At 44.3% G+C, this 17784-nt stretch overlaps 1 protein-coding gene across 6 annotated transcripts in view; it reads left to right on the forward strand.

Moving 5' to 3' along the window:
* The window catches only part of ADAMTS9 (ADAM metallopeptidase with thrombospondin type 1 motif 9), a 177734-nt gene that overhangs the window by 79389 nt on the left and 80561 nt on the right, over window positions 1–17784 (forward strand). For all 6 annotated transcript variants that reach the window (XM_045289812.1, XM_045289814.1, XM_045289813.1 and 3 more), the window contains 7 exons: window positions 5151–5361; window positions 6954–7115; window positions 9117–9281; window positions 12466–12585; window positions 15134–15238; window positions 15381–15548; window positions 17417–17686. In XM_045289812.1, coding sequence (XP_045145747.1) covers window positions 5151–5361; window positions 6954–7115; window positions 9117–9281; window positions 12466–12585; window positions 15134–15238; window positions 15381–15548; window positions 17417–17686 — 1201 coding nt within the window. The remainder of the gene's footprint in view (window positions 1–5150; window positions 5362–6953; window positions 7116–9116; window positions 9282–12465; window positions 12586–15133; window positions 15239–15380; window positions 15549–17416; window positions 17687–17784) is intronic.

A 17784-nucleotide genomic window follows, 5' to 3' on the forward strand; every position in this document is an offset into this window, starting at 1 on the left:
TGGAGTGGAGACCCAATGCCCATCTGTAGACAATTGGACATCCCCTCACAGAGGAATCACAGGGAAGAAATGAGCCAGTCAGGGTGCAGTATAGCACCAATGAAACACACAACTTTCCTCTAGTTCTTTGATGCTTCCTTCGCCCCACTATCATGACCTCAATTCTACTTTACAAATCAGATTAGACCAGAACATGCACACTGCTACAGTTAAGAGCCCGTAACACAGGGAATCCAGGATAGATAAACCGTTCAGGGCCAACAAGGAGAGTAGAGATACCAGGAGGATTAGTGGAGGGTGGGAGGAAAAAGGGGGAATCGATCACAAAGGTCAACTCGGAACTCCCTCCCAGGGGGACAAATAATGGAAAAGTGGGTGAGGGACGACGGAGGATGATGTAAGATATGGAAAAAATACTCTATGACCTATCAAGGGTTCGTGAGGGAGGGAGGGGGAAGAAATGGGGGGCTGATATGAGGGGCTCAAGTGGGAAGAGAATGCTTTGAGAATGATGATGGTGGCATATGTGTAAATGTGTTTGACACATTGGAAGAATGCATGGATTGTGATAAGAGATGTAAGATCCCCCAATAAAAGTTTTTTTTTTTTAAATAGTCCTAGGCTTTGTGAGGGGACTTCAAAAAAAATTGAGGGGACTTCATTAAAAATTTTAATTCCATTTCCCACAAACCATTTGCAGCTTCCTTGTATTTCCCCCCATGCCATCGATACTGAGACCCAGTGAGGTTAAATCAGATGCCAAGCTTAAAGTCCTTCCATTGCATGTAGTAGGCTTGTCAAAGGTGCTCTAGTGGCAGATGGGGGATATGTTGGGCTGCTAACTGCAGGGTTAGCATTTCTAACCTACCAGCTGCTCCATGGGGGAAAGATGAGTCTTTTCTGCTTCTCTAAAGATCTGAAGTCTTGGAAACTCAAAGGGGCAGTTCTACTCTGACCTACAACGGAGTCAGCTATGAGTTAGAGTCAGTCAGATGACAGGGAGTGATGATGTCAAAGGTACCTTTACAATTTCCCATCCGAAGAAGTCACCTGTTTTTTTTTAAGCTTAGCTCTTTTTTTAAAAAAGAAATTTAAACTCCACTGAGCCCAAACAAGAACACCAGCTCATAGAACTGGTTGGATGTTGGATATTAATGCTGTTGCATCCAACCGTTGGATGTGTTCGATGATAACAGTGCCTGGGACTGGTTAAAGGAAAAGTGATGGATTGTAGTCCTACCCCATGGTAGAAGGAATCAAAGACAAAAAGAGAGGGGCTGAGGCTGAGCTGATGAAGCCTTGTAGCGAACAGGAGTATACCGCTGCCTGAGATGAAATAGACGATGGTGTTTTTTTATGTATATGTCAGTATTCTAAGTCATAGATCACTGCCTTTCAAATTTATGAAGTTGTTTACTTCATCACTCCAAACAGAAACACACACACACACACACACACACAGATACAAACGTGACAAAGAAGTGTCCTGTCTTCTCTTTGCCAGTCACAGCCAGAATTTATTGGACTTATTGCTGAGTGGCTACACGTGAAACTAAGATGGCCAAAGTCAGGTCGAACTGGAGAGTCGTTAACTTGATAGAAGCCCAGTTTCTAGCTCGTGTGTGGAACACTCGGTCTGGGAGAGACTCGCTGGCAGAATAGTAAATTGGAGAACCTTGCTGACTGTCTCCCCGCCCTGTGTGAGGGCTCATGGTGCAGACTGGCATTTTGGAGGCTCTGAAAAAGTTTGGGAATATGGATACCTCAAAACTATGGAATCCCACCAGTCCTACCCACCCACACACAGACACACGGACACAGACTTCCTCAGGCTCCACTTCTGAACAAACACTTCGGAATATGCTTTCCTGAAAGTTAACAAAAACGTGTTTGTCATGTGCAATGAAATGAATGAGTCCAGGAACCCTCAAAGCGCCATCTTTCCAAGACACCAACCACCAGAGAGTATATGAAGCAGGTGATTTTGTACATACATACTTGAAGTCATTGTGGTAAAATATATACTCCATACCAAATTTTCCGTATTGACCAGGGTGCGTGTCAGCACAATGCTGTGCCACCATCAGCAGTGTCTATTCCCAGACTTTCATCCTCTCAAACAGAAATTAAGTATCATTTGGACAATAGCTCCTTGACAAGAACATTTCTAAGGAAATGCCCTGACCTTTCCCCAGCTCCTTCAAGGTCCTCAGCTCAGATTCCGGGGATTGTGTGGTAATCTGGGAGACTTGACTATATACTTTTCCACTCAGATACAAGTGTGTTTTCATGTGGGTCAGGCCACCCGCCTCCCACATCCAGGATGGAAAATAACCTTTCCATGAGGAAATGGTGACGAAGGTGAAGTGAAGGTAGCCAAGAATCAGAGGGCAGATGAAAGTTCCAGATGCCCCTGTTGAATCAGTCCCCATTTTGGCCTCACTTCCTTAGGGAAGTGTGAGTCCGCCCGGGCTAAACGTGACAGGATGAGATAAAGCATTGTTTTATAATTGTTCCTAGTTGCAGGCTAGAATAAAATCCCCAAAATACCATGTCATTCTAACAGAAATGCTCAGTAGCCTACTTTATTTGCCATGTGGTCAGTTCTGACCTACTTTTGAGAAGTAGGAAGAAATACCAAGGTAAACGTGTGGCTGGAATGCCTCCTTTCCCCCCCCAAGATTTCCGCCCCTGCACAGGTGCAGATGGGAGAATTGTTGGGAGGAAGTGGCCATCAGCAAAGCTCTCAATCACACATGATATTAGATGAAAATTCTTAGAACTGAAAAAGAAAGAAAGCTCTTTTTTTCTGGATTGCTAATTCCAATCGACAGTCATGCATTTCAAGATCATTTATTGAGAATGTTCTCTTCATTTTAAAAGACGTCCTGGTTGTCTAGTGGCTCCTCGTTGGGCTGATCTCATGGTCAGCAGGGCACCTGTGCCCCCAGCAGCTCCTCAGCAGAAAGATGGGACTTTCTGCTCCCGCAAATAGTCACAGCCTCAGAAACCCACAGGGTCCCTATGAGTCAGCACCCACTCAATGGCAGTGAAGGACTGACTTGGTCTAAAAGCAGCTCTGACGGCACAGTAGGTTGAACATTGGACTGCCAGCTAAAAAGGTCAGTGGTTCGAACCCCCTCACTGCGCTGTCTGAGAGATGAGCAATCTCTTCTCTTAAAAGATTTTTTTCAGCGTTGGAAGCCCTGTGGAGAATCTACTCTACCCTCCAGGGTCACTGTGATTTGGAATCTATTCAACAACAGTAGGTTGGTTCAGTTGGTTATTCAGTTGAAGCTTTTTTTTTTTTTTTTTTTCTATGCTTTGGGTTGCTAATTGCGGTGTCAGCAGTCCTGACTGACTGGCTGTTATGGGGGTAAAAGAGGAGGAAGTTTTCTGCTCCTGTAAAAATTTACAGCCTAGGAAGTCCGGAGGAGCAGTTTTATTCTGTCCTGCAGGCTGACTATGAGTCAACATCTACTCAATGGCAGTGAGTTTGATTATAAACAGTCACCATGTGCCTGGGAGCATTCAAAGAACTCATCAATTTAGCAACATATTCTGAGCACCTACCATGTGCCAAGAAAGGGTCGTGCGGTCCTAGGACTACAGAGGTGACAACGATTCATCAATTGATTGATTGATTTTGAACTTTGTTTCCCTTTCAGTGAAAGCTTACAGATCACATTAGTTTTCCATTGAACGATTCATGCGTGTTTTCTTTCATGACATCGGTTGCAGTCCCTCCAGTGTGTCAACCCCTTTCTACTTCTTCCAGGCTTCCATTTCCAACCAGCCTTCTCTGCCCCTGTGGCGTTCTGAGCTTTGCTGTCATTGTTGGGCTGCCGGTGCCCTTTCTGTCTCCTGCTGTTGAATGAGCAGAGGAGTGCATTGCTCTCTGGTGTTCTTGTTTGTTTTATAGGCCTGGCTATTGGAAGATGAGATTTTCTGCTCCCATAAAGATGTACAGTCTAAGGTCCACAGGGCCGTTCTACTCTGTTCCGTATCCTCTCAGATCGCTGTGTCAGAATCCACTTGATGGCAGTGAGCTTGATTTGGAGTGTTGTTTGACTGAAAGCTGATCCCGGGGGTGGGTTCAACTCTAGGCTCAAGGGGTGTCGATTCACCTGTTTAAGCGTAACTTTAAACGTATATATAACATAGTTGTATAGAAGGTAGCCTATATCTTTAAGGATTGTACAGCCTTTACTCACAGATAGTAAGGTACACAGACTTTAAAAAACAAAACTCAGTGCTCTTGAGTCCATTTCGACTCTTAGCAACCCCATCGGACAGCGTAAGCTTGCTCCTGTAGGTCACTGATGCTGTAAACCTTTATGACAGTAGAAAGTCTTATCTTTCTCCTGTGATTTAATACTGCTGACCTAGTAGTTAGCTGCCCAAAGTATCACTCACGACACCACCAGGGCTCCTTTACGGACTTTACCACACTTGAAATGTAGTGGAAGCCGACTTATTCCATTCTTTATTCATTGACAGAATGTTTATCACTTCCCAAGAGCACTCACTGGTGGCATGCTGGGCTATGCACTGGGCTGCTACCCACAAAGTTAGCAGTTTGAAACCACCAGCTGCCCCGTGGGAGATGGATTAGGCTGTCTGCTCGTGCAGAAATGTACAGTCTCAAAACAACAGTGGTAATTCTCCTCTAAGGTCGTCTGCATGAGAATGGACTCAGTGGCAGGGAGTTGAGTTGAGTGCAGCCCACATAGACATAGGAGGCTACTTTGGTTCTGAAGACTGGTTCCCTCAGCCTGGAAGACTCCAGCTTGTCTAATGAAATAACGGGGTTGCATGAGCCTTTGGGTATAAATTTGCTTTTTTGGGTCTGTTGAATTTCAAGTTTGTTTGTTGGTTCCTCGAATTTCAGGATGAGTATGTCCAAAGAGTATCTTCACAAAGACAGACTTTCTGGATGCCAGTCTGTGACCTCTGTGTGTGCTGGCAGCCAGTGAAAACTGCATGGATGTATCTTGGAATACAATTTGGGATTTTAGTAACTGGCGGTGGCCTTTGTCAGTTCCATGGCTTTTGAGTTTGAGAAAGAAATAGAACTCAACTCTGCCACCAGTGGAGACTAGGTTAGCATGTATATTTAAACAAACTTGCTTTCTCCTCAATGTTTATAGGTGGTATGTTGCCAGCAGGAGTGAATGTAGCGCCCAGTGCGGCTTGGGTTACCGCACACTGGACATCAGCTGTGCCAAATACAGCCGGCTGGATGGGAAGACTGAGAAGGTTGATGCCAGCTTCTGCAGCAGCTACTCCAAGCCAAGCACCCAAGAGAAGTGCTCCGGAGAATGTAACATGGGTGGCTGGCGGTACTCTGCGTGGACCGAAGTAAGTCCGGATCTCAGTCAAAAAGAAACTCTCTCTTGGATTCCAGGTCCACTAAGCTGAGGAGATCACCTTACAGAGAGAGCTATGTGAAAGTGTCCTGTTTCATCAGTATGGAACAGAGCCATAATTAATTTATAAAGTCTGACCCCATTCAGACTCTTATATAGGTTGCTATGATTTGTAATGTCTGACACGGGCATGGCATGTGGAAAACTTGAGAGTAGTGCCACAATTTGGAACCAATCAATTTTTTCTAACCCCCACAGGCCATTTCCAGCTGTATTTTCCAATGCCATTTAACTAATGTTGACTTAATGTGAACCTGATAAATTGATAGCATGAACCATTGGTTGCCATGGAGTTGATGCTGATGCACAGTAACCCCATTTTTATTAGAGGAGAATCGTGCTGGGTTTTCATAAGTAGATCTCTCCAGCCCTTTCTTCCAATGTGCTCCAGTCTGCAGCCTCTTGGTTAGCTATAAGCACATTAAATATTTGTCCACCCAAGGACTCCAGTAGCCTGAACAAAGACACCCAAAATAGCTAGAATTGACCAAGGTTGTTGACTTATGAGGGCCCAACCTCCCAAAAATGGAAAAAAGCTCCACTGGGCGAGCTTTCATAGTATAATTTTTCCCCACTAGGTGAGCATCTAGCAACTTGTTCTGACGCACCCAGTGGCATTACCTGGGAAGGTTCTCTGTGGTCAGAGTGAAATTTTTCGTAAATGCAGTTTCATTTGAACCTCATTTTTTTGTGATGGCCGATTTAAAAGAACAGCACGCAGCTGTGAGATTTCCTGCTTGGGAAAAATGCAGCAGAAACTGTTGTGATGTTGAACACAGCATACAAGGACAGCACTATGGGGAAAACTCAAGTGTATAACTGTTTTTCTCCTTTCAAAAAAAGATGAAATGTCAATTGATAACAAACATCATTCTGGATGTTCATCCACTTCCCAAACGGATGAAAATGTCCACTTGTAGTGCATCTGGAGTTTGTTCCACCAGGTCAGACTGTTAATCAAGCTTTTTATTTAGAGGTTCTGAAAAGATTGCATAATGGTGTGTGGCAAAAAAGGCATGATTTATGGCAGATGGGGGACTGGTTTTGCTGCCATGACAGTGCACCTGCTCACACAGCCATCTCAATGTTCCAGTTGTTGGCAAAAACTAGCATGCCTCTCTTTCCCCACACACCCTACTCACCTGACTTTGCTCTGTGCAACTTTTTGTTTCTGCAAATGAAGAGGGATATATGAAAGGACAGTGATTTGACGATGTAGAAGAGGTGAGGAAAAAATTAGGGAGGTGCTGTCAGCCATCCAAACAGATGAGTTTGAAAAATATTTCCAAGAATGGAATAACAGATTTGACACGTGTATTCAGTGTAATAGAGAGTACTTTGAAGGTGATAAGTTTGTTTTGTTAAAAATAATTAATACACAACTTTGGGGAAAATTCCATTTATTTTTGGGTACCCCCTCGTGTTTGTCTCATAAGGGCTGGAAGAGACAAGGCAACACTGCCAGGGCCCTGAGCAGGTTTCATAGGAAACCCAGTAGCCATACTTGTATCCTTGTCCTTGCAGTGCTCAAAAAGCTGTGATGGTGGGACCCAAAGGAGAAGGGCTATTTGTGTCAACAGCCGAAATGACGTCCTGGATGACAGCAGGTGCACTCAGGAGAAAGTCACCATTCAGAGATGCAGCGAGTTCCCCTGTCCTCAGTGGAAGTTGGGAGAGTGGTCAGAGGTGAGCAGGGAGGACCAGAGGGTGGTTGTGTCCCTGGGCCATTTCTGATGCTTTAATTCGGGGCCTCTCCTGGCTTGTTCAAGGCTAACCCTGCTGTATCTCTCTCCTGCTGTTCTTGGAGGACACAGCATCTCCACTCCTTCACGTGCGCATGGCTGTGGCCCAGGCTGAGACTCAGAGGCTGGGCTGGATCACCCATGACGGTGGCTTCTGTTGGCAACTGTGGAACTCCAGTCCTTTACCTTGCCTCCCCTTGCTCATTAGCCACACACTAAAAGGAAACCATGATGTTGTTCATTGTAAAGCTGCACTGGTTTAGAAGCAAAGTCAAAATGAGGATTCCGACTTCCGTTGTTTTATTTAATGGAAGAATGAGAGAGATCCTAGGATTTCTTTCTTTTTTTTTTTTTTTTGATCGTAGGATTTCTGATGGCAAAGTAGGTTACATGTTGGGCTGCTGACTGCAATGTCAGCAGTTCAAACCAGCTAGCCATCCTCAGGAGAAAGACGAGGCTTTCTGCTCTCATAAAGATTTACAGCCTCAGAAACCCAAAGGGGCATTTCTGCTCTGTCCTACAGAATGTCTATGAATTGAAAATCACTCTAGCAGTGGGTTTAGTCTCTTGGTATTAGCACAGCCCTGTGCGTTGCTGCCCAAGCAGGTGACTCTCTCCACTGTCTTAAAGGAGAGCACGCAGAAGGGCAGAAAAGTCCAGTTGCCATCAAGCTGATTGTTGCATAGGATGGCCTCGTGTGTGTCAGAATAGAATTCTACTCGGAAGGACTTTCTGAGGCTGATGGCTGGGAAGTAGATTACCAGACCTTTCTTCCTAGACACATCTGGGTACTGCAACTTGCCAACCTATGCAATTAGCAGCCACCCATGTTAACTGTGCTCCGCCTAAGGCCTTCAGGGAACAGAACTTCCTGTACCTATGGGCCAAGTCAGACCTGGGGGAAAGAAAGTATGCTGGCCTGCTCCAGCCATGTCTGTGTCCAATCTGGTAAGGATGGCGTGTTTGTTTTCAGTATCAAATGTCATGGACTCTTCGTACACTATTGGGATGACAGGCAGACATTGTCCTATCAAGAGTGGCAGTCTCAGGAACTCATGGGGCAGTTCTATCCTGTCCTATAGGGTCTCTATGCATTAGCATCGGCTTGATGGCCGTTGAGTTTGGGTGTTTTTATGGGTGTGTGCATGTGTGTTTGCTTTGGGGGGGGGAGTTAGTAGGATATTATTAATGCCTCTGAAATGGTAGATGAGTACCTTTACATGTGATCTAACCATGTTTGATGTCCAGAAAAACTCACAACAAACCTTTCCAAGGATACTTAGCAAAATGGGGTGTGGGAAGGTCAGCTTGTCAATTCAGTATGTTCCAAAATCCCTTAGATAAAGAGGCTGGAAAGAAAGCAGTCTTATGTCAATAATAGCTCTCTCTAAGCAGAGAGTTGAGGGTCACAATAATGTTCTCTTATATGTTTTTCTACATTGTGAAAATATCTATGGTAAGCATGGATTATAGTTAACACTTTTTAATGAACACTGTGCTAAACACCTTAATTGGATTTCTGTGTATATATTCAAAATTCTGTGCAGGAAGCACTAATCTTCTCTCCATTTTAGAAATGAGAGAATTGAGGAGCGATCATGTGATATGTACAGTCTCCTATAGCTGGTTGTATTCCCAGGTTAAAACCTGGGAATTCCCTGCCTGCCCCTAACTGCTCTGCCAGAAAACGAATGCCAGTCCTTAATATTTTAGGGCACGGTGCTGCGAGTTTACATTCTGTGCTTCAAACAGGCCCAAAGTTCATATGAATCCCGGGTAAGTGAGGGCATGAGAGCCTTGTTATATTTACCAGTTGCCACGGGAGACAGGAGCTACTGTGGGAAAAAGGAAGGCCACACCTGTCCCTGCTCATCAATGAATGACTCCCAGGAACGACTGCGCCTTGTTCTGAAATGACCCTGAGTGGCTGTCTGTTTTATTACAGTGCTTGGTCACCTGTGGAAAAGGACACAAGCACCGCCAGGTCTGGTGTCAGTTTGGTGAAGATCGATTAAACGATCGAATCTGTGACCCTGAGAGCAAGCCGGCCTCCACGCAGCCTTGTCAGCAGCCGGAATGTGCGTCCTGGCAGCTGGGTCCCTGGGGACAGGTATTTTGAATGATAAGGTTCTTAGCTACATTCTTTCCTTCTTATCTGGAGAGAGCTTGGAGAGGGACATTCCAGCAGTGGGAATTGGCACTCACTGTACCCCTGTGACACAAAACCGGGGATCCTGTGTGCCCCACGTCCAAAGCTGCCACCCAGAACTGATGGCTCCCTTACAGTCCCACGTACATCTCTGTGTCCTAGAGGTCAGAACGGTAGCCCTTGAGCACATGAGCGTTTGAACAAGTTCATGACAGATTTCGTGGCTGGCTGCTGTTATTTCCTAGTGGGCTCAGGAGGTCAGTTCCAAAATGTGCTCTAGTGCCCAAGTCTTTGGCAGGCAGGCCTGGCTAGGATTCTGAAAGGATATTTTGATTTCCACTGTCAAAAAGTCTCCAGAAAAAGATGGAGATTTCCGCTCTCATTAGGAGTTACCGATTCAGGAACCCACAGAAGCAGTTCCACCCTCTCCTACAGGGTTGCTGTGTGTCAGAACTGACTCAATGGCAGTGAGTTTGGTTTGGGTTTTTGGTCAACCATTCTAAAAGCTCATCTCTGTGGCTACATCAAAGAAGTCAAACTCTTCCAATAGAATTTGTTAGGCAAAAGATGGCAGACGCCTCACCCTTGGAAAGAGCTGTCCCGAGTCACCCCGTTGGCTCCACGGTCTTAGCTTGAAACATTCTTCAGGGACAGAGTGAAAGTCTCTCCTGGGTTTGCACATGAGAAACTGAGACTCTTGGAACTCATCCTTTCCTGCGAGGTGGGCTGCTAACTGCAAGGTCAGCAGTTTGAAACCCCAGCCTCTCCTCGGGAGAAAGCTGAGGCTCTCTACTCCCGTCAAGATTCACAGTCTCAGAAACCCACAGCGGCAGTTCTACCCTGTCCTACTGGGTCACTATGAGTCAGAATTGACTGGATGGTGGTGAATTTAGGTGGGAGCTGCTGTTTGGGGTTTGGGAGGAATATAAAATCAAAAGTCTGGGAACTATTTTAGTAGCACTGCAAGCTCCCCTGAGAATCAGCACACCTGTCTGCTGTCACCTCTGCAGTCTCTTCCTGGCTCTCTGTCTTCCCTGACCAACCATAGCCACTTCGCTCCTCTAGAGCAGTGGTTCTCAGCCTTCCTAATGCCGCGACCCTTTAATACAGTGCTTCGCGCTTCATCTTGTGGTGAACCCCAACCAGGAAATTACTTCCATTGCCACTTCATAACTTTAATTTTGCTACCATTATGAATCGGGCAACCCCTGTGAAAGGGTCATTTGACCCCCTAAGGGTCACAACCCACAGGTTGAGAACCACTGCTCTAGAACAAGTCTTCACTTCCAGGTATGCAGGCAATAAGTGAAAGCAGCTTGACCCGCTCCGTCCCAGTTTCTGCACTGACTGTGACTCTAACACCCCCCCTGTATCACACCCCCAGTCAGAATGGCAGATACAGTGAACCCTCGCCACTTCGCGCTTCGACTTCCGCGGCTTCACTCTATCGCGGTTTTTGCGTAACAGCGCATGCTCTGTCATTACTGCCACTGATTGGCTCATACTGTACATGCTTGATGCCATAAATAATATAATAAATAATAAATGATAATTGTAACATCCAAAATGTTTTACTGTATTTTCCCTTTTTCGTTTAATAAATTGGGTAATACGAGTGTAATGGTGACTAACGGGTGTTTTTTCATGTCCTCTATGCTCTAACTACGAAAATATTTGATTTACAAATAAGGAATCCTACTTTGCGGAATTTCATTTATCACGGTAGGGTCTAGAACCGATTAACAGCGATAAACGAGGGTTCACTGTACTGGGTGATCCCCTAGGAAACAGACTCCGTGTACACAACCGGGCCCACCCTTTCTTTCCAAACCAAACTGACTGCCATTGGGTCAATGCTGACTTGTAGCAACGCTCGCTGTAGGATAGGGTAGAACTGCCCATGGGGGTTTCTGAGACTAACAATTTACAGGAGTAGAGAGCCCCACCTTTCTCCCTCCGAGCAACTGGTAGAGCAGCTGGTCGTTTTGAACTATTGATCTTGTGGATGTTCATGGGTCCAATGTCATTATGGCTTTGATTTGAATTCCCTAATGACTGATTAAGAAGCCTTCCTGGTGTGATCATTAAGTGCTCTACTGTTCACCAAAAGATTGATGGTTCCATCGGTCTGTATGTCTATCCTTATTTCATTACCATTCTGTTCTGGTTACCTTAGCTTTGTGCTAAGTACTTTAGTTGAGAAGTACGAGTTCTCTAACTCCATTCCTATTTTTCAAAGAATGTTTTGGCTATTTGGCTCCCCTTATAATTCCATGTGAATTTTACATTCAGTCTTGCCATTTCTGCCAAAAGATTGTTGGAGTTTTGGTAAGGATTATGTTGAATCTCTACCACACTTTGGGTAGTATTGCCATCTTCATATGATGCCTGCTGATCTGAGAGCAGGATTATAGGAGAGAACACTATGAAACAAAAACACCACAGTACTCCCATACTGACACCTACCAACCTTTTTATTCACTAGGCAGTCCCTGGTTGCAGGGACTAATTCTTGAAGTCCTTACTCACTTCTGTCAGGTTACTGCTTAAACCTTTTGCATTCAGCTGATTTATGTATCTATCAAAATATACCTTTTAGCAGCTTGGCTGCTTTCTTTGCTACCTGAGCTGTGGTATGTGTGGCTAACCCTTGGAGGTTGCACACTTAGGCGATTTCAAATATTTGCCCATTCTATATAAATAATTTAAAAACAAGGATCCTCATACAAAGTGGTTGATGAAAATTCTGATTATTTTTCCAGAGAATGTCCAAGAGGGCTTAACAGTTCACAGACCTATGTTATGGGCTTATTTTAGCAATGGCACTCTGATGGGCATTGTGTGAAAGTGACAAAAATACTGGAGATATGTTCTCATTTTCCCAGGGCGTTCAAGGCCACCGGGTTGAACCCTTACAAACCTTACAAACCAACGGGAAGCAGATATCATTTGAAGTGTCATATTGATAATTGATCAGAATTTGCACAGAAGAGGACTGTCTACATTTACCTAATTTCTTTCAGTGCCAGCCCTCTGGCCTACTGTGTTGGAAATTATTATCTCTTGTAAAATGCTATGGGGAAAATAAGGGTGAGAGAAGACTTGCTGAACTGTATTTATCTTTTGTTTCATTTCTTCCTCCCAGTGCAGTGTCACTTGTGGTCAGGGATACCAGCTAAGAGTAGTGAAATGTATCATTGGGACGTATATGTCCGTGGTTGGTGACAACGAGTGCAATGCAGCAGCTAGACCAACTGAGACCCAGGTGAGTCTCCTGCACGTAACTCAGTGTTTGGGCTTCGATTCTCAGATACTTAAACTGGCTAGGGTTCAGTCAAAATGAATCCCTTTCACTGATTAGCATGCAAGTGGCTGGAACAGTTCATTGATGAGTAACCTTATTTACATAGTTGTTGTATTAGGATCTAATCTGATGTATCACTTTTATGTTCTCTGGCTTTTGGAGAATATGTAGGTTTGATTTTAATACTTAAGGAATGGTAAATGTTGGTTATTTTGTTTTCTCAAACTCAGGTTTTATTTTTTTAATGATTTCAACTTGGGGATTTAATAACAGAGTATCACACGTTCAAGAAGTAGTGTGTTTGCATCAGCTTATACCAACTTGCAAAAGCCGATTGGTACATCTCAGGAATTATGTGCGGTTATGTGTGGTTGTTACACATAGCCATTATTAAAAATAAATAGTATAAGTCTTTAATTAAATTAATTGTCTTAAAATAAAAATAACAAAAATGAAAGCTTATCACATTCTCATTATTTTACAATATCTATGATCTTGGCCTTGGTTATACCAATTTCATATGTATGATAAAAACACTATGTAATGGACCGATACTACACATTTCTTCTTCTTCAACCTGAACTCAGTGAGGTCAGGTTGGCAGCTTGACATCAACCGTGGTGGGAGAAGGCAGCAAACGCTACAATTCATGACTTAATTTATTATTTTTTTGATTGTCAAGGGCTGAGAAAATTATGAATAAAATGTTAGTAGTGCAGATTAAGCTTAAAAGAAACTTGTGTCTACAACTGTTAGCAAAAATCATGTGTGGATATATATATATATATATATATACACACACGTATACTCAGACACAGTATATTCTGGTCTTCAGAAACTATTATCTAACTCAATAAAGAAAGTTTTATCTTTGGTGGTGAATGCATTTTTTTACATAAGTATTATTTCACTTTCATCTTTCACTTAAAAATAAACAAAAATGTCAAATAGCATTTATGTCAGAACTTTATTCATTCAACAGTTGCAGCTACAGTTTAGTCATGGATTCTAGAATTTGGCGAAATTCAGCAAAAACATTCCATGAGAGTCAGTTAGCTGTAGGGAATTTACAATAAAGAGCTGTATTATTTGTGGACTGTATGTTACACATCCCTTATATCAATCGTATTTATAATAAATACACACATACATGGAAATACACAAATATTAGGTGCATGTGTGACTATGAACACATAACTGTTATCCACACGCACACATTCACAAACAGCCTTTTTTCTGGAGAGCCAGTTGATAATAATTTACCAGCACACCATGCTGTGCAGGCCTTCAATTTTGGCATGGTATGTATAAAGGGACTATTTCAAGAGAAGACTTGGGTTTGCCTTCCAGCTTGGCAAGTTGTTGGAGACAGGGCTTGATCCCAGACAGGGCTTGATCCCAGACAGTGCCCAGAACTTGTTCTCTAAGGCCTGGGTCGTCTGGCTCTTGCCTCCATTCTGAACACTTGGTTGCATCTGATGGATAATGAGAGTTAACAGAGTAAATGATACAGTGGTGGTGGCAGCTGCTGACCATTTCCCAGACAACACATTTAACTTCGTGATCTTTTATTTATATTATTTCATCAAATGTTCTGAAGCACACGTGACAAGTGTCATGGACTGAGGAGTTAGTTACTCCCTTAGAGACTCAAAACCTGTTTTTCTGCTAGTTATTCCCTAATATCCACGTGCCTGTAGAGGAAGTTTACCCAGCTGCAGAGGCAGGACAATTTCTTCAGTTTGTGAAGAGTTCCCCGTGGCCTTCTGTGAGCCATGGGCAAAGTAATAGGCAAGGTCTGTAGCCAGCAACTGAATTTCACACTCTCTGTAAATTCCAAGAGATGAGGAGCTGTCAGTTATATTCAGCCTGGAACCCCACACTTCACCCTGAGCCTGACACATTTTAGGCATTCAATGAATATGTATTAAATCAAAGAATATTTACCAACCACCGAGGTGGGGATGACTGCGAGCAGGTCTGTACTTTGCTCTCCCATCTGTAAATATGGGAGGATTATCGACACACGAATGCCCCTCCGTTCATTATCAGGATTCCCTCTGAGAGATTAAAGGGTGTTACACAAATTCCAGGCGTAGGTGTATTCGCTACATCTCTTATATTCAGAGTTGACCTTCACGGTTTTAGGCGTTATCTTTAAACACAGAAAGCAAGTTCATGGTTAGCAAAATTCAATTAGAAAAGAAATTGAAATGTGAGAACAGAATTTGGCCTTTGGGATTTAGAACAGTTAACCATTTTTAGATGGTAGCCTTATTTTTATCAATCTGTGTGCTATTCTCCATTATTTAAAACAATACCTTCCAGAAGAACAGCCATATACGTAGACGCCTGCCCGATGTAAGAACATCTCCCACTGTATCTAGTCTTCCAGGTGAGGGAAGTGGAGCTGAGAGAAGTCATACTATCCCTTATAATGTGAAGCATTGAAATATGTGTTGGCTTGAAGGTAACTTTGGCTTTTTCTTTTTTTTCTTCTCACATCTAGGACTGTGAGTTACCATCTTGTCACCCTCCCCCAACTGCCCCAGAAGCAGGGAGAAACATACACAGTATACCGAGAACCCAGTGGCGCTTTGGGTCTTGGACTCCAGTAAGAATGAGATTGGGAGAAGCTGAAATGAGGGAGGGAAGGGAAGGCAGATGGTCTTTGACATGACTACAGAAAATGGGTTACTATCCAATATCTGACCATATTAGATGATATCTCTGCACTGTTTTACCTCAATGCCCAGTGCTCAGCTACTTGCGGAAAAGGCACCCGGATGAGATATGTCAGCTGCCGGCATGAGGATGGCTCTGTGGCTGACGAAAGCACCTGTTTGACCCAGCCTCGACCTTTGGCCAAGGAGGACTGTTTGGTGGTCCCCTGTGGGCAGTGGAAAGCTTCAGACTGGAGTTCTGTAAGTGAGGGCATCTTTGGAATTGGGAAGGGATTTGAGAGAGCACTGGGGAGCATGAATAGTAGGGGTGCACAGAAATCAATGGGTAATTTTCAGTTGGGCTTAGAATGTGATTTAAACGATTCTGTTCCATATATGGGCAACTAGCATACGTCTTAGTTTGGTATGAAAGGGACGCTACATTATTAAGGAATGTGTGCATCAGTTGACAGTCTACTTGAGCTATGCACCTCTTGGGTGGATTAGAAATCCTGCTTTTGCATTAGAAATACAGAAGGCTTGTTGAGAACATGGTGAGGGCTGGGCCTCTCATCTCGAACCTGAGAATCTCCTACATCCTTATTTCCCAAACTCCTGTGACCCCATGAAGCTGCGTGCCTCTTGGCTTCCCCGGGCAAGAGTAAGACCTGGGAATGCTCATCTGGCACTGTGAGTTCGGCCGTTTCTGTTCACACCAAGCACTATCGTGTCTGAAGTCGTGCTGCCTCTTCAGGCACTGCTGGCAGGTGATGGCTGGCTTCCCCTTCTTTGGCACTCGCCGTCCTTTATCTTCTGCTCACCCTTGCCAAGGACCCCTGCTCATACACACCACCCTCTCTTTCCTCTTCTGTCTGAGGTGCTCTGTATCACCTCTAAAATGAACTTGGGCTCTTTTCAAAGTAGAAGCACCTTTGTCTTCAAGCATTCTCCACTCCCTGAATCCTAGAGTCCAAAGTTGGGGTGGGTGAGGAGAGAGCATGAGGAAAATGGAGATTAATCTCGCAATAAGTATTATCACATATATATAAATCTTTGAAGTTGGTGTCAAAGAGAACCATGGAAAAATCCAGTGCTGATATTTACTGGCTGGATGACCTTGAACTTCAATGTCCACTGATATTAGAAGAATACTAAAAAGAATAGCCACCTTATTAAGTGGTCATGAAGATTATCTGAGATTATATGGTAGATACCTAATTTTAAAAAGTTAGTGCTCAATAAGTGGTAGATGACCCCCACTCTCTCCTGCCTCAAGGATTCAAACAGCCATTCATCCATCTGATGTCTGTTCAGTCACCAGAGACTTGTGAAAGCTAACTGTAGAAAGAGCAGTGAACAATGAGTCAGAACATCTCTGTTTCCTTGGAGTTTATACCAATGGAGAATCCTTTCAATGAACAAATAGCAGACGTGCAGTGCAGCAGCAGGTACTGATAAGTCTTAAGAAGGAAGTCAAGCAGTATAATGGCATAAAGAGGTGGGATGTGCTTTTTGATCGAGTAGTCAGAAAAAGACCTGGCCCTGAATGACATGGAGGAGTGAGCCCATGATACACCAAAAGGTACAGTGTCAACAACGACCCTGTAGGGAGTGTCCTTGGCAATCACAAGAAGCTTCCAGAAGGCCAGGTGACTCCAGCACAGTGAGTAGAGAGCGATGGGACAGAGGCAGTGCGCGCGGCAGGTCACGGTAAAGACTGTTGGACATCTCTGTGAATTAGGACGGCATTGGGGGAATGACCTGGACTTCTTTTGCTTTTAAAAAGGGCAGTGTTTCATCATCTGGGGGTAACGGATGTGGGCAGGATCGTTAAGAGGATCCATTCTAAAGCTGATTGCATTTGGGCAGCAAATAGAAGAGGCTAGCTTAGCCTAGAGAGGGATGTTTGGAAGTTCTAAGAAGTGACGGGGCTTGGGATTTATTTTGGATACTGGGCTTAAAGAGTTTCTTAATGAATTGGATTTTGGATGGGAAGAAAAGAGGAAACAGGGATGGCTATGAAGTTCATTGGCCTGATCACCTGGTGAATGCTGCGATATTTGCTCAACACATGCACATTCACGAATTTCTGACCACCAGCTTTTTCTCTTTCTGTATGCTCTACATAGTGCTCCGTGACCTGTGGGCAAGGTAGGGCAACTCGGCAGGTGGTCTGTGTCAACTACAGCGACCACGTGACACACGAGAGCGAGTGTGACCCGGATTATATCCCAGAAACTAACCAGGACTGTTCCATGGCGCCATGCCCTCAGCGGACCCCGGACGGTGGCCTGGCCCAGTACCCTTTCCAAAATGAACACTATCGGCCCACGGGCATGAGCCCCAGCCGCACCCACGTGCTGGGCGGAAACCAGTGGCGAACTGGTCCCTGGGGAGCAGTGAGTATTCACTGAAGCCTTTCTCGCCTCTCCTATCTTCTCTTTGAGGTTGGGTTTGAGGGCAAACACCTGTGGTCCATCTCTGTTTGTTACAAGGG

The sequence above is a fragment of the Echinops telfairi genome, unplaced genomic scaffold, assembly GCF_000313985.2.
Source record: "Echinops telfairi isolate 266 unplaced genomic scaffold, ASM31398v2 ScPeMD7_31;HRSCAF=116, whole genome shotgun sequence".
In the NCBI taxonomy this organism is placed as follows: Eukaryota; Metazoa; Chordata; class Mammalia; order Afrosoricida; family Tenrecidae; genus Echinops; species Echinops telfairi.